Genomic DNA, 26,462 nt, shown 5'->3' with positions numbered 1-26,462 from the left:
ATTACCTACATTTCAAATTTCTGAGAGTAACATAACTGTGTTTCCAAAACTTTGGCCCAGGGAGGTGTGAGAAGAGCCTGTGATTCCTAGTGATGTCAAAGACAGCTGTCCAGCAGCCAGGTTGCATCAGAAATAGTGCAAAATGACATTGTCTTGTCTAAGTGTCGACTTACCGCTCGCCCTGGGAGTCCAGGCTGGCCAGCATCCCCTTTCATTCCTTGGCGACCCTGTAATTTTCACAAATGGTTACAGAATATGTCAGACTTCCAGGACACAAGGTGTAGAAGCATAAAAAGTAATTTGTTGCCTTTCACAACTAGCTTGCCTTCCGTACATGCTGCAGCACTATAGTATAAATGCAGAGTCCAAACACACATATGCTAAACTTGACAATACAATATTTATTTTTTACAATGGCTTTCATGATAATCCAGCAAGAAAAACTAGTACTAATCAAAAAAATCGTAAGCATATACTGAGACCATGGATTGATACCAAAAATGAACGTAGATGACTCAAAAGTGCTCTATTTTCTTATTAGCTAATGAGAAATTCCACAAATGTTGGTGTTTTCATTTTTCATACTTTTTCAAGTGAATGTGACAAATAAATGTATTATTTGTATTACACATGTAAAAGGAATGTTTTTCCTTTCTTGCTGTTTGGTGCTTCTAGATCTTCTTGATTAAGTTTTTCCTCCCAGTATATAACCAAAAAAACCATGAAAAGAATCTACACAGGGTAACAAAATCATTCTACTTTGTCCTTACAAAGCAGAAAGTGTTCCTAAAGACTATCTTAAAGCATATTTTATTTCCCATTTCCCAAATTCCATTACAGATGGAGCAAGTAACCAATTTTCAAAAGAAAAATGACACAGCATTTAATTAGACATCACTTCTTCTTTCTATAAACTTTTTATTTTGATCAAAGACTTAATAAAAAAAGCTCCTGAATATATTAAAATTCAAGTTAATCCTAAATAGGAAACATCAGAATTATATTCTTGCTTTTAGGGTGATTATTTATTGATAGATGGCTAAAGCAGCCTTAATACTTTCACAATGCAGAGTTATGTATGCTATCTTCTATAAATACCAGAACATAGTGAAACTTCATCAGTGTTAATGAGAATTATTCTGGCTTTGAAGGCATGCATATGAAATCAGAAATAGCATCTTGCTAAAATATGAATGCTGTTGCCAAGAAAAACCCTAACTACTGATTTAAGCCAGAAAATAGAAATTGAACACATAAGTCTGTGAGAAAGTCTTCAAAGTAGTGCTGCATGCTTAATTTTCCTTTACTTCAGTTTGATAGTTTTGAGTCCTTAAACTGGAATGCCTAGCAACTCTACAGAAAAGCCATTAAAACTGAAAACAGAGTAGCACAACTTACGGTACAGAACTCAGACTTCGTCTCTTCATTAGAATCCCATAAGCACATGTAACATTCAGGACAGAAAACGCTATTGCATTAAGAGACTTGTTTTGGAAAGAGATGTGTTTCACAATACTACTGCATTGCAGGGACAAATGTGTGCTCTGGCAAAGCTGCCACCCTCTTCCCAAGACCACCACCCCCATGGAGAGCTCTGGCTCCGCACACATTGCCTGCTGATGGCACTCAAAAGGGCCACTTACCGGTTCTCCTGGGATTGACAGCCCATTGGGGCCCTGTGGACCTGGGGGCCCTTGAGGGCCTGGAGGACCTGTCTCACCACGAGGACCAGGAGGCCCCTTAAGGGAGAAAATTAAAACAAAATTGTAAATTATAATCCTGTCTGAAATCCATAACTGCAAAATACTTTGGGTTAGACACCTAAAGTAAGTCAGAAGCCTGGAGACACATTTAATACTTCAGAACAGCGGTGGAAATAGTTGTTCAAGAGGCATGCCCTTTCATAAGCCATTCTCTGATTCATGTTGGCAGTTTCGGGCCAATACATGCCGTCTGACAGTGCCAATTAGAAGTATTGCCATGTCCTCTATACAGAAGAGAGAACAATAATGCTGCAGAATGTGTATTAACACTCTGATGCACATAGTACCAGTATCCTGACGTGGTCCATGCCTTTGAGACTACACAGACTCTGATATGTAGTCTCAAATAGGTAGGCTGCACATAAGTAACATAAAGGCATATTTTGAACTAAATTTTTAATCGACATTCTTAGACTAAGCATAAAAATTTTCATACAGGTAAGCCTGTAGTAACATCATTATAGATGCATTTTGGGAAACATACTTACAGAAGATCCAGTCAAACCCCTTTCACCTCTGGGACCTTTAGCACCTGGGCCACCCTAAATTGAGTATTTGGAAAGAAAATGTATTTCAGACATAGAAAGCAAAGGAGCATAATACTAGTGTGCATTATGAATTGTCCTGAACAAACCCACAAGCGAAGCCCCAAAGTTTTAAAGTATGTGGATCACAGTGCGAAAAAGAGTCGTAGAATGAAACATGCATCAGGAACTCAGAGAAACCACATCAGCTTCAGCCTTGCCAATTCAGCCCATGAAAAATGATTATTTTGATTTTTGTCTCTGCAGATATAAACTTCAATTTATATTCATCAAACTCTCTGAATACCTCTCTAGTAGACTACCAGACAACTGGGCTTTAGATTCCTCATGCAGCACTTTTGATAGCTCCAAAGTATGACTACTGGGCTGAATATAACTCCCTAATATTCAAAGCAATTGACAGGAGTATGTCCGTTCCATAAATTACTATCTCTCCCTATAAAAATAAAGTAATTTATTTCCCTGAAAGAATAAAGAATCTTTCCTTGGAGTAAAGTCTTGACTCTGTATTTAGGAGAAATATTTTTGCTGTCCATTAAAAATATCTTGTACATGACGTGCAAGAGATTGGGCCAGAGTCTTTCAGCCTATCAAACAATGAGGAGCTAATTTCAGTGATCACACTGGAAATACAGGAAAAGGTCATACAACCAAGTTGATATGGTAGGAGCCGATGAAAAGGGGATGGATTACCATGTTGTTAAGGATAAATTGATAGAAACTATGTCTGGAATAGGCATTTGTTTCACAAAAACCACAACAAAAAACTACTTCCATAAATTTAAAAATCAGAAAATTTGTATATAGTGAATAGTTACAGCTGGTAACTTACAGCTGGTCCAGGAGGTCCTGGAGGTCCCACACTGTCTTGAGTACAGGTACAAGCATTTGGAAGAGCTGGGCACTTTGCTTCATCTCTCTGAAAATTCAATCACAATTTGTTACTGTCCTTTTAAAGAAATGTACTTAGTGGCAGCATGCTTTTCTGAAACAATAGCATGAAGGTTCTCTATTATCCTATTTCCAAGTAAAACTCACAGCTAAACTGTGGTTTCCAAATGTTTCTACAGGACCTTTTATATTTTTAGCAAGTTTTCTCTGTGAGCTATGCAAGGTATTACAATAGAGGCACAAGCAAAATGCTGTTCTAGTATTTTTATGCATTTGACATCTTTGTGATGACAAAAAATGGTTACTTTTTGAATACCATTCCAAAAACAGAATAAATAAAAAACCAAATAAATATATTCCCCATTTATAATACCTAGAATTTGAAACATCACTGCAACACAAATATAACAGACTTTTTTTTGCACCATTTCTAAGGGGCTCAATCTGGCATTAAAAACTGTCTCAGACACAAAACTTTGAAATAAGGTGCAGTTGACTGGCTGCTCTGACAACTGTGATTTAGGTGTGTTTTCAATACAAGGTATAATAGCAGCCTAATAGTCATACTATTAAATTTACTCTTAATAAGAATTTTCTGGATAGCTTCTGGTTCATCTATACTTACCATAGAAGGGAGGTCACAGCATCTGTCTCTGCTAGTCCAAACTGGACTGCATACAATGTCAAAATTCTGGATTTCTAACTGTAAAAGAAAGTAATACTCTTGAACGATCATTAAGTTAGATATGTTGTTAAGAATTAAATCTATTGACAATGTCATTACACATTACCCCTCCATTTGTTTCTAATGATAGAGAATCCACAATATATGCACTCAATTACTGTCTGCTCTCCCTGTTAAAAAAAAATAAGTTAAAAAATTCCTGCTCTCGTTTGAATTTATCTGAGTGCAGCTTCCAGCTATTACATTTTTGTTCTTGCAATTCTGCTAGAATAAGAAGCTATGAAGACCAAACTTCTCAGTTAAGTACATTGGGTTTAACAGTACAGATCCTTGAAAGCGTTAGATGCAACACTGGTTTCCCAACAATCCCTAATCTCAAATCTCTTTCCTCAGAAAATTTCAAGGTCTTGAAATAATACACGGATTCATATTTATTGCTTACTGTTGCTGATCTTCTGTCGCCTTTTAAAAGTTTCCCAAGTATTTCATAGCCATCAGTTGTGATATTGCCAGCCTCCTTAATTGGTTTTTCCAGTATTTCACTGCAGTCAATGTAAATCTTAACATTTGATGAAGTTACAACAATATGGACCTGAAAAAAGTTTAACGAAATATTTGGACATGGCAGATGGGCACAGTTACTTTAACACTTTAATAGTATTTCACTGATTTGGTAGTGCTGTTTTAAATTTTATTCCTAGTAATCCTGCTTTAATTCCAACTGGTGGAAGAATTCAAACTCAGGGAAAATCTGACATTTATAACCTCTCTAGAGTTTGTTGAAGGTCAATAAGATGAAAACACAAGTACAGCTAAGAAATACTATTTAATGTAATAGTTGAACTATTATTAACTATTTAAAAAGCCTACCTGAATTTTTTTAAGATGGCATAAAAGTAAAAAATAAAAGAACTTTTGAGAGGAAGTGAATATAATATTTCTTGTTCTCTTCTGATGGCTGGGACCACACAAGATGTTTATAAGCCTGGGACTGCCCACTGGCTAATAGACTGTAGTTCAGAGAGTAGATTGTTTCAGACCCAAAGATGACTCAACCAGAGGCATTAACTACATTGAGATACAGGAAGTGACCAGAGAAGCCTGCCCAGAACAAGACAAAGTAATGGAAGATGCAAGAGAAAATTTCCAGAAGAGAAATCTGGTTACAAAAACATATGCCAAAACAAGGGGAAACAGGGAAGAGGAAGAGATTAATTATTGGAAATAGAAGATAGTTAGGAGGGAGAAAGGAATGATAGTAATTAAGAGAGAGTAGGTTTACCAGGAGATGAGAATGGAGTGCTTGGGGGAAACATAGGAAACCTTAAACAGAGGAACATACAAAACCTAAGTGAAGATTATCTTTCCAAATATTTGTAGTATGTATGGCAAATGTTATGAAAGTTAATTTTCTACCTTTCTCTGAAAGAAGAGAAAATATTTAGGAGCCTCCAAGAAATAAACAAGAGCCACTTTAACACATCTAATACACAGTTGATGAAAGAGCATCCCCAGGCAACAAAAAATTTTCAGGGGCTTTATATATCTTACCTACAGCATATATTGCATATACATCATTGTAACATCTATGTAATTGTTAAAGTATCAACACATTTGGATCAGGAGTGAAGAATCCCTGAAGTATGTGTTTATGTTTTAAACCTTCTCTTATCACAGTATTCAGAAGCATATTGCTATTTGATGACTGCTTTAAAATTTGGCATAAAGTTGAGAGATTCCCCTAAATGTCCTGAGTCAACAAGTGCCTGAACAATCTCCTGGGAATTTTTACTTTTTTTTCCCTTTTAAATATTTTCCCATGCAGACTTGTCTCCAAGGCATCATCAGAGCTTATCTGAAACTCTTTTAAAATTATGTGCTTACACTTTATATCTCAGTGCTGTGTATACAAGCAGAGTTTTTAATTAAAATCCCCAACAGTATTCATTGAGCAAATAATAATAATTTAAAAAAAAAAAATTGAAAGATAACTTTGTGTGTCCAAGGTATAATTTGGTACTACATGCCAAACTTTTTATAAAATAAAATAAGCACCAGGCCAAAACTTTAAATTGATTATCATTTACACATTATATACTCAGTCACTTGATATATGACCAAATTTTACAGGTTAATTACTGCATCCTCCAGTTTAAACATGTCACAGATGTAATTTACTAATTCTGAAAGGCACCTAACATGCAAGTCCTTCTACTGGAATATTAACTATTTGTCACAATTTAAATAAAATAAAACACATTGCATAGGAACTATAGATTATATTTTTATTATCACAAAGAAAAAATTAGGAGAGGTAAATCTACATCAGAATTTTGAACGAGATCAGCTCAAAAAAGTTCAAACAGGAAAAACTGCTGAACATCACCTATCCATCCCAACAATCAAAAATAAGGAGAACTCTCCAAAGTCATTGACTCAGTCCCTTAAACACTGACTTACTTATTTGCCAGATCTGAATTCAAGTCCAAATCTCATGGCCTAGGCAATAAATCTAATTAGAGGAGGCTTCTGGTATTTACAGTGAATAACACGTCTCTGTATTCAACCCTGATACATTTTGTTTTTTAACAGTTTCTAACACACCAGCATAAAGAATCTATTCTGGTTAGTTCTGACTATTTATTTCATTTATGAAATCTTAGTAAAGAAAACATACTTTACTTTTTCTCTCCAGCTGCCTTATACGATAAAGTTTGATGGTGTTCTGACCTGCTGCTGAGTTAATCACATCAACAAGCCAAGCAAACTAATTTCCCACATGTATATCAGCAGAAAGATATAAACTCATTATCAAATTTCCTCTTGCTAACTACTGAAAAATGGCAAGCTAAAAGGAAGTCTAGTGTGGTAAGAATAAGAAAGTAGAAGTTGTCTGTCTCTCCAAAACATCAGTTATAAATTTAATGACTGTCTCAGGCAGTCAGAATTTTTCCTATGAAACTTGCCAGATTCAACAGCTTTCACCATGGCTATGCTACACAGAGTGTTCAAGTATGCCAGAGTAAATTTCCCTACAGTTAGGTGTAGTTAACTGTATTTCACTGAATGAGTCAGTAAGTCATCAAACGAAAGCCACGAAAATGCTTAATATTTTGGAAAACATCTCCTTGCATTGTAAACATTTGTCATTTCTTGAAACTGGATGGCAGGAGAAATCGTGAAAGTACCTTTAGAAATGTGTCAGTCTTACTGTCCTTCCTTCATCAATCTGAAACTACTGCTATCCATTATTAGGAGCTAATCAAGACAGCTGACACATAAGGCTCTCCCAGCAGGTGGGCTGGGGAAGCCCATGATGCCATCATTAACAACCTGACTGAGATAGCAATCTCAGTAATCTTCTGGAGAGAAGCCAGAAAAGCCAGCTTAGTTTCATGGTGAAAAACCCCAAATATAGCTCTAAACCAAGACTCTTCCAGCTACATTAAATATTATCAAAATCTGAACTTTTGATTCCTTTCTGGGGAAAAAAAAAAAAAAAAAAAAAAGACAGGGAACTGCATTAAGTAACTGAGAATCTTTTTCTTAAGAAATAGTCTCTTAAGCAAGAATTTGTAGTTGTAAATCTTTAAGATAATTTGCAAATCACTGCTACTCTATTCATTTTTTGTCATTTTAGGGTCACTTTCTCTCCATATGTATTAGTGTATTTAACTATTAAAATGATGCAAAATTTTGGATTTTTATTTGCTCTGTAAATTTTTTTTTCACTAGCAAGTGTAATAAACAATTTTACATAACTGCTAATGTCTAGCAGATAGCAGGGGTCACAGATTTTTCCCCATTTCCTCTGATAAATGATCAGAACATCACTGTAAAGTGCTGTCAGATAAGTTTGCTCAGCTCTATCACATTTAGAGAAACTAAAGGAAAAATGTGATTCTAAACATCAACTAAATTAGCAACCGATATTTAAAACATACTGCTGGCAGTACAACAGGTGGAGAGCTCCACACCACTGACCTGAAAAAGGGTCAGCTCTCACTCTGATACCTAAAATGAGGCATGCTACATACAGCTTTGTGTCCAAACAGTACCTCTTGGGGTTGACTCAACCTTCCTAACAAAACAAGATACATCCTAGCCTTTTCTGGCAGTTTTTCTCATTCCAGTAAATTAATATATTTCATTAAAATTGTGTTGTCCTACCAAGCTACTTAAAAAAAAAAAAAAAAAGAAAGGCAAATTTCAAAGACAAAGGCTGCTTAATGTAGGTATGATCCAAAGCTAGTCATAACTATCAGTTACAAAATCAGTGATATAGACATTTCTTCATATACACCAAAATAATCAGGTCTAATTCTAAAATAATCAGGCATAAATTCTAAAATAAGAATAATTGGATATAGGACCAGTTCGGGAAGTTACTCCAAATTCTGAAGAAATCAATAGCCTTTACAGTACTGTGTGATTTTCATAATCACCTGTGTTTTACACAGATAAAGTCACAAAATATTATAATGTTGGCACCAGTTATCTTTCCTGACTTTCAACTAGCAAAGCTCAGTTGATGACTTGGCCTCCAGTATCTGGAAGCTGACAGAGGCAGCCCCTTATCAGCATTAAAGGAATGCTGGTAGTGACAAGTCATGCAGAAGATGGTATCATAAAGAAAACAAATGCTTACTCAAGCCATATTTAGTCATCAGATGAAAACTAAACTAAATAGAAGGGAGATAAATGAAAACATGAGAATGTGCATTTCAGCTAACAAAAATGTTGCAATTTCAGCTCACTTTCTTGCCCTAAACATATTTGCTTAACACAGCAAGAAAATATTCTTTAAATATTTTGAGGTGTACATTTAGCCTGAGTCAAGCACTTCTTGATGACTAGGAAAGAAGCTTGGCAAGATCAAATTTTCATAACTTGATGCACAAAATGAGAAAAGCAAGCACAAATCTATGGCAAGTGAAGACAGATGCAAAAACATGTTACATGATTTCACTGGCAATTTTGTCAATTCAAACTCTGTAAGTTTCATTCTAAATCATAAAGTGACCTTTTATGGGCTCTCTCTCCTTGTTAGTTCCTCAGTTAACATGACCTTGGAATATTTTAGGCCCAGTGTTTTTAAGAAAAAAAAAAAATCACATTCATGTTTACTAAATATATACATACACATGTATTATGTTTGTTAAACATAAGAATCTCATTCAATATGTTATTGACCTCCCAACACTGGTTCCCTGCCTACTCACTTTCTCTGGCTATATCTTCCTCTGCTCTGAATGATTTCAAGTCATTACACTCCCAAGAAATCTTTTCTCACCACAACTTCCTTTCCTTTCTTTCTCCCACTTTAATTTTTATTCTTCCTCTTTCATGTGGCAGGAACCAGGTGATTTCTTCTTCAGATGTATCCCTTCACTCACACAATCTTAACAAATTCATGACAAATCTCTTCCATTGGTTCAAAGAAGACCTATAACTTCAGAGATCTTGTTTTACATGATCTGTAGGTCCTTATATCAATTTAAAGTACTATCCAAAAACCAGATACAGTCACCTGAAGTACTTCTGCTTGGTTGCCTTCTATTTAAAAGAACAGTACTTCAAAAAGCAACATCATAATTTCAATCCTTTACCTTATGGAAGCTTCCATAAAAGATTTTCTTTACGTCATCATTATCAAAAGTTACAGTTTGAACCTCTCCTCTTGTATCCTTGTTAAAGAATGACAACACTTTGCTGGCAGCTGCAATAAATAAAAATAACACATTTCATTTCATGTGTGCTACTGAAACCACCATCCTAATACACACTTATAGATAAAATCTAGTTTACCGTTATTTGGGTAAACACAAATCGTAGATGATCTTAATGACCTATAAGTATATAGATGTAATTTCCTTTGATTTTAAGGTTAATACCAAAGTTGAAACGTAGTTTAGATGAATTATTCTTAGTTGAACTATAGATGTACGAAGTTTAAAAGAAATCTCTAAAACTAAAAATGTATAATCCTTTTATCATGTAGAAATGCTTTGGGTTTGGAAATATTTGGTAAGAGAACACATGCAAAGTAACATAACATGTTATTTCTCTATGCAATAAGTATAATCATCCTTACGATCAAGCACAACTCCAACTTGTGGTTTGTAATCTCTGTCTGTAATCTGCCAAATGGCAAAAGGCTCATTGGGGGATTCAGGCAGAAGACGGAATAACAGAATGATAGTGTATGCCTGTGGCAATCCCTCCGGGTGAATCTCCCTGTTAAGACAATATAAAGACATTTTTTCACACAGAAACACATGATGAAAACAAGACCATCATTTGCTCTTTTTCAGAGAAAAGACATAAGAGTAACAGGGAAACCACTGTGTTTAGAGGAACAGAGCATTTTAACTACTCTCTCCAATAGAAAACACCATTGTGATATAAAAACACTGTGATTTGTTAAGATGAACTCACAGCCTGTCTTCAGTTGGTCCCAGCACCACAGAGACAATGCCAGAATATGACCAAGAACCCTTGGGTATGTATTCCTGTAGCAAAAATCTGTATAAACTACATGTTTTAAATTCCTTTGAGGATAAGTACAGGAAAAAAGAACCACAGCTTTTTTTCATTTTTTTCATCTTGCCTGCTTCAGTCAGGCAACAGCATTTAACTATTGCTGCCCTTCAGGCACAGATACAGTGATGGAATATTTAATGTCTTCTTTCCAGCTGGTGATGCAGCGAGGGCTCCAGCTCATTCTTTAGTGGCTCAGGTTTAAATTTGTGATATTTGGACTGTTACACATTTAAAAAGCAGTGAGCCAAAAGTAAATAAAAATATGCATGAAATGGCCTCCAGAATTTTCTGTAGGGGACAGGAGAGAAGGCAGGAAGAGAACTGAAAAAAAGGAGGTGATCACTGCTTCTTCTTAACCAATATAATGGAACTCAGAAGGAGATTTAGTCACATGAACATAAACATAAAAACCTTAAAATTAAGAGAGGAGCTGCTTTGTATGTTAGACAAAGCTTTTGAACACATACAATTAGGAATACTGCAATAAAACTAAAACATATCACTAAGTCAACAACATCACACAACACAGTGCAAGAATTCAAATATTAAAGTAGATATAGCAACACAACTTATAACTTGGATTACAAGTTATTTCTGATATGGAAACAACTGTGCCACTAGGATCAGTATGTGTTTATTGCTTTGCTGACTCGGTCTAGTTTTATTTCTGGATTCTCATGAAAAATAAGTGCCCAGAATACTCTGGCAAGTCTAATCCACCTCTTTAGCAGACATTAGACTATGTATAACAACATTTCTAAAAAAATGAAATAAATACGATGCCTATCTTTTTATTGTCTTTTCACCTTTCAACGTATCCTAAATGCAATATCTATCCATGCTAGAGAGTTGCAAAACTAGGATTATCTGTATTTCCCTAGACTGCAAAAATCCATGCTGTCAGAGACCTATCATCCCTACAGGTATTAATGTCATGCCAATGAACTTAAAAATCCTCAAGTCCTCCACTTTTAAAGCTGTCATGTCAGAAGGCTAGCAGAAAGAAATTATTTCTTCGTAAACCTCAGTTTCTGTGCTTGTGATCTGATCTTTACCCAATCTGGCAGGATTGCAGACAATTTCAAAGGCTTCTATGAGAAGAAAACTAAATTTTCCTACATTTAATAGGAACAATGGGCTATTTTTAGGTATATCCTCTGAACCAGAATAACCTTTTTTGAAACTTACTTAAATAAATGGGAGAGAAAAAAATGAAAAAAAAAAAAAAAAAAAAAAAAAAAAAAAAAAAAAAAAGAGGGAGAAAGGTACTGTTCCACTTTTAGTAAAACTAACTGCTAACTAAGTCCTTTTTTCCTTTGGGAAAAAATGTTGGCAAGAATGACCATTGTATTACCCATCCATAACCAAGCTCTAAGACCACAGGCCGTTGCAAACTCTACTCCATTTGCCAAATAAGGCAAGTCAAGTAGGGGAGAAACTACCCTAAGTCAATGGCATCAGTGTGCTGCCTGTCGCAGTAAGAATGATGCTTCTGGAAAAAGTGATGCTAATCTCTTCATATTGAAACCATTTCTGTCCAGCAATATAGAATTCATTGTACTAAAGAGGTTGTTGTTCAACTGCCTAAGTATAAACTGTGGATTATATGCAACTTGAATGGTTAAGAAGCATAAGCACAATGGTTAAGAAAAATAAGAAACTAGATTAATACTGAACTGTGATTGCAGTAGAAGAAATAGATTAGCATTTAATGGAAACAAAGATAGATGTTCTTCAGGGTGCATTTCTTGAAGCTTAGTAAAAACAACATTAAATTAATGCATCTTCCATAACACACAAATGCTATCTATAAACTCTGTTAACCCTTCATCACCTGTTCACCTTAAATATAAGTCTTTATTTTTACTTACCGTATTGGCTGGCTGACAAAGGCATTTTTGTGGAGTTTATATGCTACATAGCTTGGGAAAGAGCCCGATTCCAGTGAAACTCCTTGTACAGAAGCAAAATGCTTCTCTGTTAGATTGTATGATTCCAGCATCTTGAAACCTTCAAGTCCAGAAAGAAAATAAAAAATAAGAGACACTGTAGAGTTGTAAAAGACACAAATGAACCTATGCCAAAATATTAGACAATTACTTACCAGGTGAAGTGTATCCCTCCAAGTAAATAAGGGGACAAGCTGAAAGACACAAAACAATATATAATTCAAAACTACTAAGCCTAACAGGATATGAACATATGTATACTTCAGAAAGTTTTATTACCAACTTTTATTACTATGCTATTATTAATTATGAGACAGTTTTTGTTACATTTGTCATACTGTGTCCTGAGCTAGGGTAGATGTAATATCAAAATCTTTACACATGATTTTTAGTAGAGTATTTTCTGACAAATTTTATGAAATGACAAATGAACCCCAAATATTTTAAGAGTATAATTCATAAGAAGAAAGGAGGACAATGACACAGTCTTTCCATGAATATTTAAGGCATGAGTCAAGCTGCAAAATAGCTGTCAGATTCTCAAGAAATAACTGAAAATTTATGTGGCTCCTCAGGAGCCAGCAGATGAGGCAGTTAGAGAACATGCAGTTGCACATGACAGGCCTGAGAATTTCTTATTTTTGCCATAGAAGGATTTCACTTGAATAAACAACTGAGCTTTACTTAGATAATTTTATAACAGCATCACACACTATAGCTAAACTTCTTTAGCACCGTTTACCTATTCCAGTGGTAAATAAACCTGTTGTGCCCTGCAGTTTACATTAGGCATCATTCTGCTTTCTAATGATGTCAGTCACTGTTACTCTTTTCTTCTTCTACTAGTACTTTTGAAATGTAACATTAGATTACATAAAACACTATACTCACTTCAAAATTTCAAAATGCAACTTGCTCCCTTGAACTATATCCAGTTATTCTGAAATCTAACTTTTTTAACATGAACATATCTTCTGATGTACCTTAAATAAGATGCCAAATTGTATTCAGTTTGAGTGGCAAAGCTTTGGTAATGGGGGAGCTACAAGGGTGATTTCTGTGGGAAGCTGCCAGATGCTTCCCATATGTCCAGCAGAGTCAGTTCCATCTAGTTCTAAGATGGACCTGCCACTGGCCAAGGCTGGGCCTATCAGCAATGGTGGTAGTGACTGGGGAATAACACATTTAACAGAGGGCAGTGGCTGGGGTTGGGGATTGTGTCTGTTGTAAGGGAACAACAGCCTGCAGCTGGAGAGAGGAATGAGAATATGTGAGAGAAACAACTCTGTCAGGCACCAGAGCAGAGATTTCACTTCATTTCTGGTCTTCCCTGTGGTGAAGACTATGGTGAGACAGGCTGTCACTCTGCAGACTGTGGAAGTCCACAGAGGAGCAGATATCTGCCTGCAGCCCCTGGATGACCCTATGGCAGAGCAGGTGCATGTCTGAAGGAGACTGTGACACTGTGGGAAGCCCATACTGGAGCAGGTTCCTGGCAGGACCTGTGGCACCACAGGAGAAGCCCATGCTGGAATAGTTTTGCTGGCAGGACTTGTTGACCTCATAAGAGACCCACAATGGAGCAGGCTGTGCCTGAAGAACTGCACCAGGTGAAAGGGACCTAATGAGATTTAACAAGGGCAAGTGTAGGGTACAGCACATGGAGAAGAATTACGCTAAATTCAGGTTGGGGCTGACCTACTAGAGAGCAGTTCTGAAAAGGACATGAGAGCTTTGGTGGATAACAGGTTGACTACTAGCTGGGAGTGCCCTTACAGCCAGAGAGGCCAATATTATCCTGGGGTGCATCAGGGAGAGTGGCCAGCAGGTCAAGGAAAGTGATCCTGCCCCTCTGCTCAGCCCTAGTGAGGCACATCTGGAGTGCTGAGTCCAGTTTGGGGCTCCTCAATACAAGAAAGACTAGAAGCTACTGGAAAGGTTCCAGCAGTGTTGCATGAAGATGAGGGGTCTGGAGCAGCTCTCATATGAGGAGAGACTGAGGCAGGTGAGCCTATTTAGTCCAGAGAAAACAGAGAAGGGATCTCATTGATACATATAAATATCTCAAAGGTGGGCGTCAAGAGGATGGTGCCAGACTCTTTTCAGGAGTGCACAGAAAAAGGAGCAAAGGCCACAAACTAAAACAGAAGAAGCTTCACCTCAATATGAGGAAGAACTTTCTTATGTTGAGGGTGGTAGAGCACTGTAACAGGCTGCCCGGGGAGGTTGTGGAGTCTCCCTCTCTGGAGAAACTCAACATCTACTTGGATGCATTCCTATGTAATCTGCTCCAGGTGACCAGAGGCATCGGACTGAATGATTTCCAGAGGTCCCTTGCAACCCTAACAAGGTTTGGTGATTCTGTGATTCTGTGACCCACACTGGAGCAGTTCATGAAGAACTGCAGCCCATGGGAAGGACCCATGTTGAGAAGTTCGTGGGACCCTCACTTGAGCAGGGGAAGAGTTTGAAGACTACTTCCCCTGGGGAGGAAGGAGCAGTAGAGACAACATGTGATGATGAACTGACCACAGCCCTCATTCTCCATACTTCTGTGGTGCCCAGGGTGAAGAGATGGAGAAAATTGGGAGTAAAGCTAACTCCAGGAAGAAGGGAGGGGCGGGGCCAAGCTTTTTAATACCTGGTTTTATTTCTCCTTTTTCTACTCTGATTTCATTGATAATAAATTAATTTTACCTCACATTGAGTCTGTTTTACCCATGACACTAATTGCTCAGTGATTTCTTCCTGCCCTTATCTCAATCCATGAGCCTTTAGTCATATTTTCCCTTCCATGTTCGGCTGAGAAGGGGAGCAATAGAGCAGCTTTGATGGGCACCCAGCATCCAGCCAAGTTCAGCCTACCACTCACTTGTAGCTGTATATAAGCAAAGATATTAATTTGGGAAAAGGGAAACCAATGTCTTCTACTCACTTGAGGTAGCTGTCTCACACACAAAGGTGACAAGGTTATCTTGAATCTTTTCAAAGGCATCAAAGTCATCAACAATGAATACATGACGCTCACTGGGCTTGCTGGCAATCTTGGCCAGTTCATTGTAATCTACATCAGCCACACCAACCACAAAGACACTGAAGCCTGTAAAAATAACACTTGTTACTTGAAATGCAGTAAACATACATTAACATTTTTCATGTCAATATTGCACAGACCATTGACTTGTGAGGAGATACCTATGAGCACACGTTCCAGATCTCTTTTCACGCTGTCAAAGCTCAGAAGATTTTCGCATCTTTCTTTCAAAACTTTCTCCTCTTTCATTGTTTTTGGGGAGCATTATCCAATCTCATGCAGCCTTGGCTACATAGTCCCCTCACTTTTAAATACAAAGCATACAATTCTCTCAACACTACAGTATCTTCTGTTCTGTTCTGTGGCCAAAAACTGTATAGACCATTAGTTATCCAGTTGTCTATCTGTTTCCATCTCTTGCATTTCACGCCTCTCGGTTTCGCTTTCTTAGAGTGGTATTCACCTCACCGACTTCTACTTTCCAAGTTAAGTTGTGTAGTTTTTCTCTATAGTCACCAGATAGACATGGGCAGATTCAGAAAGCAATTCATCTTATCTCCCTAACATGCTGACTTCAGGATAGGAAAAGTTGTCGTCTATAGATGCCTATCTGTTGCTCTCTTCATCAGTCATAAAAGGACCCTACACAACGACTTTAGACTAGACATTTAGTTGTCACATGTCTTAAGTTAAATGTGAAGAACCAGGCCACAGAAGTCAATCATATCACCAGGTTTAAGTTTCATTGAAGAGAAACTTCTCAGACATTGGAAAAGCCAGTTGGAGGATAAAACCGGAATTCATGTTTATTCCAAATGACAGAAATATCCTTTTTTTTTTTTCTTTTTTTCTTTTTTTTTTTTTTTTTTTGTTAATAAGGTAATTAATCCTCTGTAGCAAATTCTGGTGAAACTCTGGCTGAAATACTCTGTCCAGCTTTGAGCATGCTTTGATATGTGTAGAAAACAAAGCAAGTAGAGAGGAAACTAAAAATCATAAGGAGTTTCAAAACATGATCAACATGAAATTGAAGGAAATAGGTTTGTTTGGTCTAGAAGAGAGAGGACAGAAAGAGTAGATGACAACAGGTTTCAAATAGGAAGGCCCGTTACAATGGACAGTGATCAACTTCTTTCCTAGTTAACTAGGTAAATGAAGACAACAATCCCACTAGCATGAAGAAAGACTTAGGTGAAATGCAAGGCAAAGGTCTCCTACCAGTAGGGTAGTTATAAACTGAAGCATACTGTACAGGGAGACTGAGAAACCATCTAGACAGAGCTAATTCTTCCAGATTAAAGAGACGGAGAAGATGACCACTTGTGCTTTACATGCATGTGGTTCCTGTAAGGATGTACAACATCTCCCTGCCCAGAGATCAGGACTAGGTGGTTCATGCACTGAAACACAAAATGCCAAGTGCTGGGACAAGAACAGATTACTACACTCACATAAGCCACAATCATCAAATCTGATGAGGAAGTGCAGTGCTTCTTAGCTCAAAAGGCAACAGAGGAGCCCTCTCAAATCCTGCTCCTTCAAAAACAGTTACTTTAACTGGAGATTCACTGGCTTATACCAGATAAAACTTAAATCTCAGCAAACCAGGCCCATTAAAACATAAGCACTAGTATGGAGTACACTTCCCACTGATTTCTGGGGTCCACACACCAAAAAGAAAAAGAAGTAACCAAATGAAATTATATGCATGAGGAATTACTTGAAAACTTTGGGAAGCCACATCCTTCCTCAAAGAGAAGGCTTAAGAAAGAAAATATAAGTCTAGTCCAGAGAGCACAAATTCTCTGAATAGTTTTGAAGTTGTCCCAAATACTCTGAATACATTTCCAAGTCCATAAAGGATGAGTAAATGATTCCCAGATAACTGAAGCAATACAGAAAAGAAACAGCCAGGTGCTGAGAATTGCTTACCAGAGTGCTGTATGACTGTTGCTGCTTTCCTCACCTCATCCTGAGACCGACCATCTGTGACAACAACAAGTACCTTGGGAACACCTCGCCTCATGCCACTCTCCCAAGTCAAAACCTTTTCTTTGATAAACGTTAAGGCTTTGCCTGCAAAGTGTACAATTAACAAGGAATCATCCTTATTATCCACAAGAGAAGAATTCTTTTACTTCGTAAGGGCAACAGTCACAGGGTTAAAACACAACAGAAAAACCTACTTCTTCAGCCATGCAATATAAGGATAATTACAGTTTCTGAAAATATTTTATCTTAAATAAATATAATTGCAGCCCAGAATTACCTGTCCTTGTGTTTCCTCCTCTGTACTGAATGTTTTGAAGAGCTCCCAGGGCCTGGGCTTTGTCATCAAATGTATTCAGTTTAAATTCAGATTTTGCCTCATCACTGTACTGCACAAATGAAACCTGAAGTGGAATATAACAGTGTTCAGTCTCATATCTCCTCATTCAAGCCAACTCTCTCCATTGAAATATGTAAATTTGTTTATTAATAAGCCTTAAATAATCAAAAATTCCTTTTCAAATGCCTGATTATGCACACACATACATATTTTTATATATAGACATCACAGCAATGTGCGCACAACTATCTTTTCTTTTTTTCCTTCTTTTCTTCTTTCTTTCTTTCTTTCTTTCTTTCTTTCTTTCTTTCTTTCTTTCTTTCTTTCTTTCTTTCTCTTCTATGCATAAAATGCAGTATGGCTTTAATCCATATGATCAAATTCTTGCTATTACTATGGTGATGTATGCCTATTCTCAACTTCTGAGCAGAGGTACAGTATCTACTTTCACCTGCTTCCTTTTTTAGGAATAAAAAACAATTTGTCAACAGAATGTCAATAATGTTGGATACACACATAAGTGTATACTCTTGCCTTAAATACTGAAATACAATCACTGAAAAATTATTCCTAAATAATCTTTTTTTTTATTTTGCTCCTTTTAATATTTTGTAAAATTGCAATATGATATTATGCTATTTTATTGCCGAATAGAAATATTTTTGTACGTATATATTCACATTTGTTTTAGTAAATTCCCCTCTTAACATTATTAATTTTCAATTAAAAACCTGAAATTGTTGCATCTCAAGTGGTATGTGACTTCATTATTTTACTAAACATTAGTGTTTATATGTGCCTGTCACCTATATTGTTTTCTCTATTTCCATATATATTAGCAAGAAAAATATATGAAACAAAAAACAAATGAAAAGGAAAACTACCCAGTATAGGCTAGAGCTAAAATTGATAAAGAATCTCTGACACAGAGTGACTTTAAAGAGTATCTTTTCCTTTAAAAGTCTAGAGAGTTAAAGATTGGGAATCAAATGACTAAAAATATGCCTAGAGGATGAAAATCAGACCTCTAACAATGTAAATATCCTGTCAGCCTTCTAACCAAAGAAAATGCACTGCACCTGCAGCTCTCTGCAACACTCCAGAAATGCCATGTAAGAAACTCTCTCAGACCTTATGTCTTTCATTTCATCTAGTGAAAGAGAAGTGGTTATGGGAACCTAGACATTGATTTCATGCAGCTTCCTACAAGTAGAAGAAAACTGATTCTTATGAACATGCTTATGGTAAGAAGCCTGGCAGGAAGTTACTTTGACATAACTGCCAGCAGCCCAGAACTCCTGAAAGTCTATCCCTCATTAGCTGTTACTGTTTACTCGCTCAAAATGCACTAATTCATTAAGAGGACCTCTTCATGCTTTTACTATGCCCACTGTGGAGTGGACCCATGTTATCACAGCATGCAAAAGGCTTCTGCAAGTACCTTTTTCAAAGGCATTCTGTAATTTAGTGCGGTGGGATTCTAGGGAGCTCAGCAATGGCAAGCCAGCTGGACCCTGCATGCACAAGACTCAGCATTTACACTGAGAATTTAAAATGTGGCCCTCAATCAAAAGTCAGAATGTTCCTAAACAGATTTCTGATAATGGCAGAGACAAAACCTATGATATAAGAAGTAAGCAGTGTGCCAGTTGTTGATGCTGCATACAAATAAAGAAAAATATATAAATGACCATACATTGCCCCAGTTTCTCCACCTGGACGATTCCCACAAACCGTAACTTTTGTATTTCAGAATATTAATATCTCAAAATAGCCTGGATTTCCCTTGTATTTATAAAATGGCAAATATATTTAAAAAATAATAGGCATGCACGCACATGTACATATGTATGTATAACAATCTAATGCAAAAAATGACAGCATTCTGAAAGTAACAATTCAGTTCATCTTCAATTTCCCTCCAAAATATACCCAATGGGAATTACAAACCTACCTGGATTCCATCAGGATTGATTAAATCAAAGGCTCCTACTGTACTAAAAACAAATTTCACTACTTTGTTGAAATTATCATCACCAATACTCCAGGAAGCATCAGTCAAGAATACAATGTCTGCTTTGGCACCTCTGCATACTGAAAGTCCAAGAAAAGGAACCCTTAAAATACGTCAAGCATATCACCATGAAATAAATATTGCTTCAAAATTTGAAAATTCAAGAATGACAACTATTCAGCAAATGTCTACTACCACACATTCAACCTGGCAGATGACTAATGCTCTATACAAAAACATTTATTAAAATATATCAAAGAAAACTTCAATATATATCTAAGAGTTCAATAATAAAATGTAAACATGGTAAATTACTTTTTTCTGATCAGCTACTGTAAAACGTGAATTGTCTGCTGAGAGCAGATAATCTCATAGACTTTCTATAGTAGAGCTATAGAATATCAATAATTTTTCCCCAAAGGTTTGCATCTTGTTGTTCTAAACCTGGAAATGCTGAAGTTCTAGTAAAGCTCTAGAATACAGGGATGGCATTAGGAAAGGTCTCAATATTCATTTCCCTAAAACGGTGTGTTAGTTTTATATCCACTTACAGTTATGAAAAATGGAGGTAAACTATGAAATAGTACAGCAGCTACACAAAAATATTGAATTATTCTGGAAATAAACATACCATCCCGAGCTGGAGGGATTGTGGGAGGTGGAGGAGGCGTAGGTGGTGGAGTTGGTGCCTCTGTAGGTTTGAGGACTGAAAAGAAATAATAATTTTATTCTACGGCTGAACCAAGACAAATTCTATAGCAAAAACCTAAAGTTCACAGTATCTGTTATCTACCTGTATGCTCCCTCATAGAGACTGGGGGTCCCTCAAGGTTAGGGGTCTGAACAAACACAGTAGCATTGTATTCTGTGTCTGGGGAGAGGCCAGTAAAACAGTGGCTTGTTTCTGATCCACGTATTGTGATTTCCTGTCCTCTGGAACCTGTCAAAAAAACCCCAATGGAAAGAAAATTAGAACCTATTACTTCCCTTCTAATGTATGTACACATAAGTGTAGAAATGAAGAAACTTCTTGAGAGGAGGTTGGAGCCAATAGGACAGCACTCTTATTTTTGTCCCACAATTGCCTTTCTAGACCAAAATTGTGTAGTGATTATGAACCCTGGAGCACACTGGAAAGTACAATTGCAGTGTACATTGCAGTGAAACCAAGCAACTGGTAGCCATAGGTCCCCTTGACAATAAGCAGTACCCCCTCTTTGCTGCTTTTTCACCACTCAAGAAACAGGTTATGTTCAGAGCTTTAAAACTCAACCAGATGTATCACTATGGTTGGTGCTTGCCACCAATCCAAATAAGTGGTGCTGTCACTGACATAAGACAATTATGTTTCCAGAAATTGCAAGAAAGAGAACACACTTACCATCAGTTGGGTTTAGCTTCAGTCTGTAGGAAGTTGCTGACCGATGAGGAGACCACCGGATACAGAGGGTATCCCAACCCACTTTGTAACTCGTTAGGTCAGTGACATTCAAATATACTGTGAAAAGAGAAAGAGAGAAATTGTTCTCTGGGAAATAGTATGAATAGGCAAAGCACACCAAAATTAAAATTATATTAGCGGTGCTGGTTTAGGATTTGATTTTTAAAAATACTTGAAGAAAGAAAGAGCAGTTCTAGTCAAATCTCTTTATTTTAAACCCTACAGAACCCCACCTAGCTATTTACAAAGGCCCCAGATCCCATATTGGGTAAGAGCCCATTTTATGAGTTTTCACATGAAGCTGATTTCTTTACAAAATAAGAAACCTCCAAAAATAAAAATCTGACTCATATATGTAGCATTATGAAAAGAATATACTGAGTCAGGAGTGTTGATTCATCGTAACTTAAGAAATTTTTAGAAGTTTCTCATCTGAGGCCACCATCAAAATCACTGTACATTCTTATGAGGTATTCCTATGAGGTAAAAGCAGGGTATCAAAAAGCCTAGACCTGCTTAGTAACATGGTTAGATTCTGTAGTACTCTGGAGACAGGTAAATATTGACTCCAACTACAGCTTAACAAAATTTTAGGAAATAGTCTAGAAAATTTTATTTCATCAAGTCTTTACTTTAAAATATATCTCCATTACTCTTTCCAAGATTAGTATTTTTAAGATCTACATCATGGACAGATGGCAAGTATTGTCCATGAGAGGATGCTCAGGCTTCCTAGCAACCAGCCATCAAAATCTTCTCTTTATCAATGTTATGTAAAACCAGCATATGTATCTAGCATGACTACAACAAAATTATTCTGACTTACATGTAGTGCCTTGATCTGTCAAAGGTATGCTCATTCCAGAATCATACTGGGCATAAACATTCACATCATAAGTAGTACTGGGAGACAGATTATGCAAAGTGTAGGAAGTCACTTCTCCCACAAAAAACTCCCTGGGCTCATTTGAACCTTGAATCAAAGAGGCATTAAGAACAGAGAAAGAAAGAATCATGATTACATGCGCTACAAAACTATTCTGTCTCTTACACATCAGTAAAAGTTAACCTCATTTTTCTAAAACAAACATATTGCTTTCTTAAATTTTAGCATATTACAATGTTGCAAACAGAACATACACAAAGTTTTACAAACTACTATGCAGTGTTTGTGTTCAGCTTATAGAAAGATATGTATATTGTTTGAAGGCCACATAAAAGAAAAATTCTGCCAGCCATTAGTACTCAAATACCTGTCCATTGTCAGCTCATATACACCAGTTCATGAAGGACAAGAGGCAATAAAGAAGTTAAAAACAAATCAGGTCACTGTATAAAGTTTTAACTATACAATTCAATCCCTGTAATTGAATGTATGAAACTGTGATTGATAGTTTGTGTTTATTATATAATACTGATAATAAGATTAAATTTTTCATTAAAATTGGTAAATAAAGGAAATAAATAGATCCTTTAACACAAAATTATACATATGATTTCTACTCTGGTCTGCCATTAGCTAGCTATTCATTGTTCTGAAAGTGGTATACTCAGAATGAACAAGTTCTCTTACCCACAGGTTTGTATACAATTTTATAGCCAAGAACAGGGGATGGTGAAGGATCCCAGGAAACTCTGAAACGTGTATACCATTCATCAGTTATATACATATTTTGAGGAGGAAGCAGGCCAACTAAAAAGAAAGAAATAAACCCATTCTAATTAGGTTAGTAATTGTTTTTCAATCTTTAGAAATGCAGATTGTTACTCTGCAAGGTAATTAATTCATTAACTTAATGAAACCTTAACAATGTTGAAGAGCTCAAGGAATATGTCTTGAATTTTAAAAAGAATAAACAATATGAAAACTATAATTACCAGTTCTGCCATTTCCAGTCAGTTGTCCACCATCTCCATCTTCGTACACAGCAATAACAGTAATTTTATATGGTGTATCTGATTGTAGTGGTTGTAGTATCACATTATTCCTTATGCCAGGAACTGTTGTCTAGAACACAAAAGAAACAGAGGGAAACACTAATCAGTCTTGTAACTGATCAGTAGTTACAGTAGCTAGAAACAAAAGTTTGTTCTAACATTTAGTACACTGTGTTTTATGTCCACCATAGAAAAAGTCATTCAGGATACCTTAAGGGTTATAGCCTACTATAAACAATTATCATTATTTGTTGTTTTGAATTAAAAAACACTGTGGCCATCACAAAAACATAAATCAAATTGACTCTTCAGTCGCAACCCTCACATCAGACTGAGATGCTGCAGTTCTTCACCAAGATTTATTCCCTCACAGAAATATGAAAGTCATAATGATGTGTTTGTTTTCTTGGCAGAAACAACTTATTCTGAGATACAAGCTCTAAATGTATCGACATTTAAAAATGTCCCTATTTATGCATCCCTCAATCTCAGCTTCGTTTTGCAGCCATGCACTATTGTTCCCTTCTAATGAAAATGTAGGTATAATCCCAAAATGTAGGTATAATCCTGCTCCACAAGGAAGATATAAAGCAGTGAAACTAAGGGAAGTAACTTGAGGTATCTATCTCAAAAGTGCATGCCAGTCAGCACTTGCTATGAATACTTGATTAAAATTTTCAGTTCTTTGAGACTTGCTGTTTTTATGGATTTCCAGTCTTTTCTGCAAAGAAGATATGTGTGTTGACAATATGTGTGTCCTGATTAAAAAGTCCAGTAGGGAATTTTCAAACAGTGAATTTTCAGCATGTGCTATACAGTAATATAAAATCCTGCCATTGTCTTCTATAGCATCTGAGCTTAGCTTTGCTATAAATACTCTGTGAATTTTATAAGCTTCAGGATAACTTGTGCTATCATTAAGGTGCAGGAAATGAAACACACTTACAATTCATACTGAAACTTAGAACAGCAAGTTAGATGCTGAATCCAAGTTACCATTGTTGTCTTATTAGACTCTGTCAACTCTTCAATTTGCAGACTTATGTTTATTCTGTATCCTAGCACACTGACTTTGTAATGAATACAGTATAAAGTAATAGATGGCTATTCAATGCATCACATTTTAACGAAATGCCAGGGAGCAGATTCTTTTCAGAATCTTCTGATTAATGTGTGACTCATATTTAACATTATTTCACACACATATTTGTTCATGAAACCATATATTTTATGTAGCTTCATGGAAAAAAAAAAAACAAACAGTTTTATACAAACCATAGCTTCCTAACATTGACATCAATGACCAGAAGACCCACAGAGCCTGCACAGTGTATTACATGTAGAACACATGTCTCGTTTTTTCTGTTGCCTAAAGAATTGACTGAGAACACCTCAGTGCTTACTAAGGAATTACAGAACTTACATATTCATCGATAGGGTCTCCCACTGTGGGTGAATAAATGATTCTGTACTGCTGTACTGGCCCATCAGCATGGTCCCATTGTACAGAAAGGCTGTTTGTAGTCTCATCAAATACTCTCACATTCCTTGGACCACTGCGAGGCACTGAAGAATGAAAATACAGAAGGTTGGAGCATGATACCTCCAGATCAGTGTCACCCTCATCAATTCAAATGTTGCCCTGAATATAAACTCAAGGGCCCTTCCTGAAACCCTGAATAAGTAAATATACATGGGGAGATGTATATAAGTCAATGATCATGCAGCAGTGCCTGAAGGTCTTAAATAGAAAGAGGACCCAGCTGGAGAACTGGAACAGTACAGAAGGGAGAGAACATCCAGATGTGCAAAGTAAGCGTCTACACACATTCTGCTTCTCAAACTCCTGCAGGCAAGTATAACTTTGGCCTGTCACATCCTCAAGTTATAGATGAATATGGGGATTTTACAGGGAAGACAGAAGAAGCAAAATTATTGTTGTTGACAGGTTCTATACTTGTTATTTCTAGTATGAATTTTAAAGAATCTAAGTATAAGCCAACTAAGATCCTATGAGACAAGTTGTAACAAGGAGATTTTGGTGTTTAGGTGTCTGCAGCAAAAAAAAAAAAAAAAACAGCTGGGAGGTCAACACATACAATTACCATGTCAGACACCAAACATGAAACCCTTTTTTTCTGTTGACAACTGATTCTACTCATCTTAATAGGCTATTTTATTTTTTTTTTTTACAAAGGATAAATTGTTATTCACCTGTAATTTGATGTTGTGAATAGCCTTTAAACTCTTACACATTCATTTAAACTTATTTCCCAATTGAAAAATACATTGATAATTATTCAAGTACCACAACTGACAGACAGCATAGCAAAGTTTTCTGTAACAGAGGCTTATAATTGCTGCTGGCGTAATTCAGATGCATTAATTCAGAGTTGCACTAAATATCTTATGCTATTTGTAATTGTAACCAATTTTCTAAGTTCTTCACACACCAATTTTCATGTATACTTCACAATACAAGTATTGACTGTCTCTTACATGTTCTTCCCTGTGCTTGGCTTGGATTTCCCTCTCCATCTGCATATAGAGCTATAACATTTATTGAGTAAGCAGTGTCAGGAGTTAAGCGCTCCAGAATCACATCACGAGTGTTGCCTGGCACCACAATCTAAAACAGAAACAAAAAGCACCTATAAAAATTAAGTTTCACCTTATAACATCTCTTTATAGAAAACTATTTGAATGAAATATAGAAAAAATGGAAACATGACCATGCTGCACACTGTCCAAGAAAAATAACACAAATTTAAAATAATCATGTAATATTAATAGAAATTCAACAGTGGGTGAAAAAAAGAGCAAACAGTGTAAGGAGCTCTTGTTCTTCAATTACAACTATTATTTTTACATTTTACATTGACATAGTTCAGAAAAAATAGGAGAAACATTCATAAACAGAAACTAAGAAAGTAAATTCTGTCATAGTTTGCTATGTATAAAGGACATAAAACTCCTTACAATTTCTTACATAAAAACATGTACATCTACGTGTACGATATGGTGTACATTTTGCGTGAGTACATTCATGGTCAAAACTTTAAGACTGCACTAATTCCTATAGAAATCCAAGAATTCTTACTTCACACAATGAGGGCACATTTTTACCCATATCCAGATTTCATAGCTCACCCACTCCCACTAAACAGTAATGATGTGGGGTAAGCAGATGGTTTGGTGGTAAGAACACATAAACCTGGCATCTAGTTTCATAATTACACAATTCCTAATAAATATTTGTTGTCTCCGACTCTCTTAAAAAAATTTTAATTTAACTCAAGTTTGCATGCAATATGATAAAGGATACTCAAT

The 26,462-nt window shown here is 36.3% G+C and overlaps 1 protein-coding gene across 1 annotated transcript in view; it reads right to left on the bottom strand.

Moving 5' to 3' along the window:
- COL12A1 (collagen type XII alpha 1 chain) overlaps nt 1–26,462 on the bottom strand; it is a 100,332-nt gene that overhangs the window by 16,872 nt on the left and 56,998 nt on the right. Inside the window, exons 36-57 of the mRNA XM_066179676.1 lie at nt 25,632–25,761; nt 24,556–24,698; nt 23,073–23,202; nt 22,768–22,887; nt 22,021–22,167; nt 21,135–21,251; nt 20,547–20,693; nt 20,385–20,459; nt 19,694–19,833; nt 17,680–17,803; nt 17,343–17,486; nt 15,312–15,476; nt 12,532–12,570; nt 12,299–12,437; nt 9,979–10,121; nt 9,494–9,603; nt 4,327–4,476; nt 3,825–3,902; nt 3,141–3,227; nt 2,252–2,305; nt 1,644–1,739; nt 174–227 (exon numbers count right to left, since the gene is read on the bottom strand). Coding sequence (XP_066035773.1) covers nt 174–227; nt 1,644–1,739; nt 2,252–2,305; nt 3,141–3,227; nt 3,825–3,902; nt 4,327–4,476; nt 9,494–9,603; nt 9,979–10,121; nt 12,299–12,437; nt 12,532–12,570; nt 15,312–15,476; nt 17,343–17,486; nt 17,680–17,803; nt 19,694–19,833; nt 20,385–20,459; nt 20,547–20,693; nt 21,135–21,251; nt 22,021–22,167; nt 22,768–22,887; nt 23,073–23,202; nt 24,556–24,698; nt 25,632–25,761 — 2,532 coding nt within the window. The remainder of the gene's footprint in view (nt 1–173; nt 228–1,643; nt 1,740–2,251; nt 2,306–3,140; nt 3,228–3,824; nt 3,903–4,326; nt 4,477–9,493; nt 9,604–9,978; nt 10,122–12,298; nt 12,438–12,531; nt 12,571–15,311; nt 15,477–17,342; nt 17,487–17,679; nt 17,804–19,693; nt 19,834–20,384; nt 20,460–20,546; nt 20,694–21,134; nt 21,252–22,020; nt 22,168–22,767; nt 22,888–23,072; nt 23,203–24,555; nt 24,699–25,631; nt 25,762–26,462) is intronic.

The sequence above is a fragment of the Chamaea fasciata genome, unplaced genomic scaffold, assembly GCF_029207755.1.
Source record: "Chamaea fasciata isolate MVZ Bird 193981 ecotype frontalis unplaced genomic scaffold, bChaFas1.0.hap1 SCAF_3, whole genome shotgun sequence".
In the NCBI taxonomy this organism is placed as follows: domain Eukaryota; kingdom Metazoa; phylum Chordata; class Aves; order Passeriformes; family Sylviidae; genus Chamaea; species Chamaea fasciata.
Note: the sequence above shows the minus strand (reverse complement) of the source record. Positions and strands in the feature narration are given on the sequence as shown.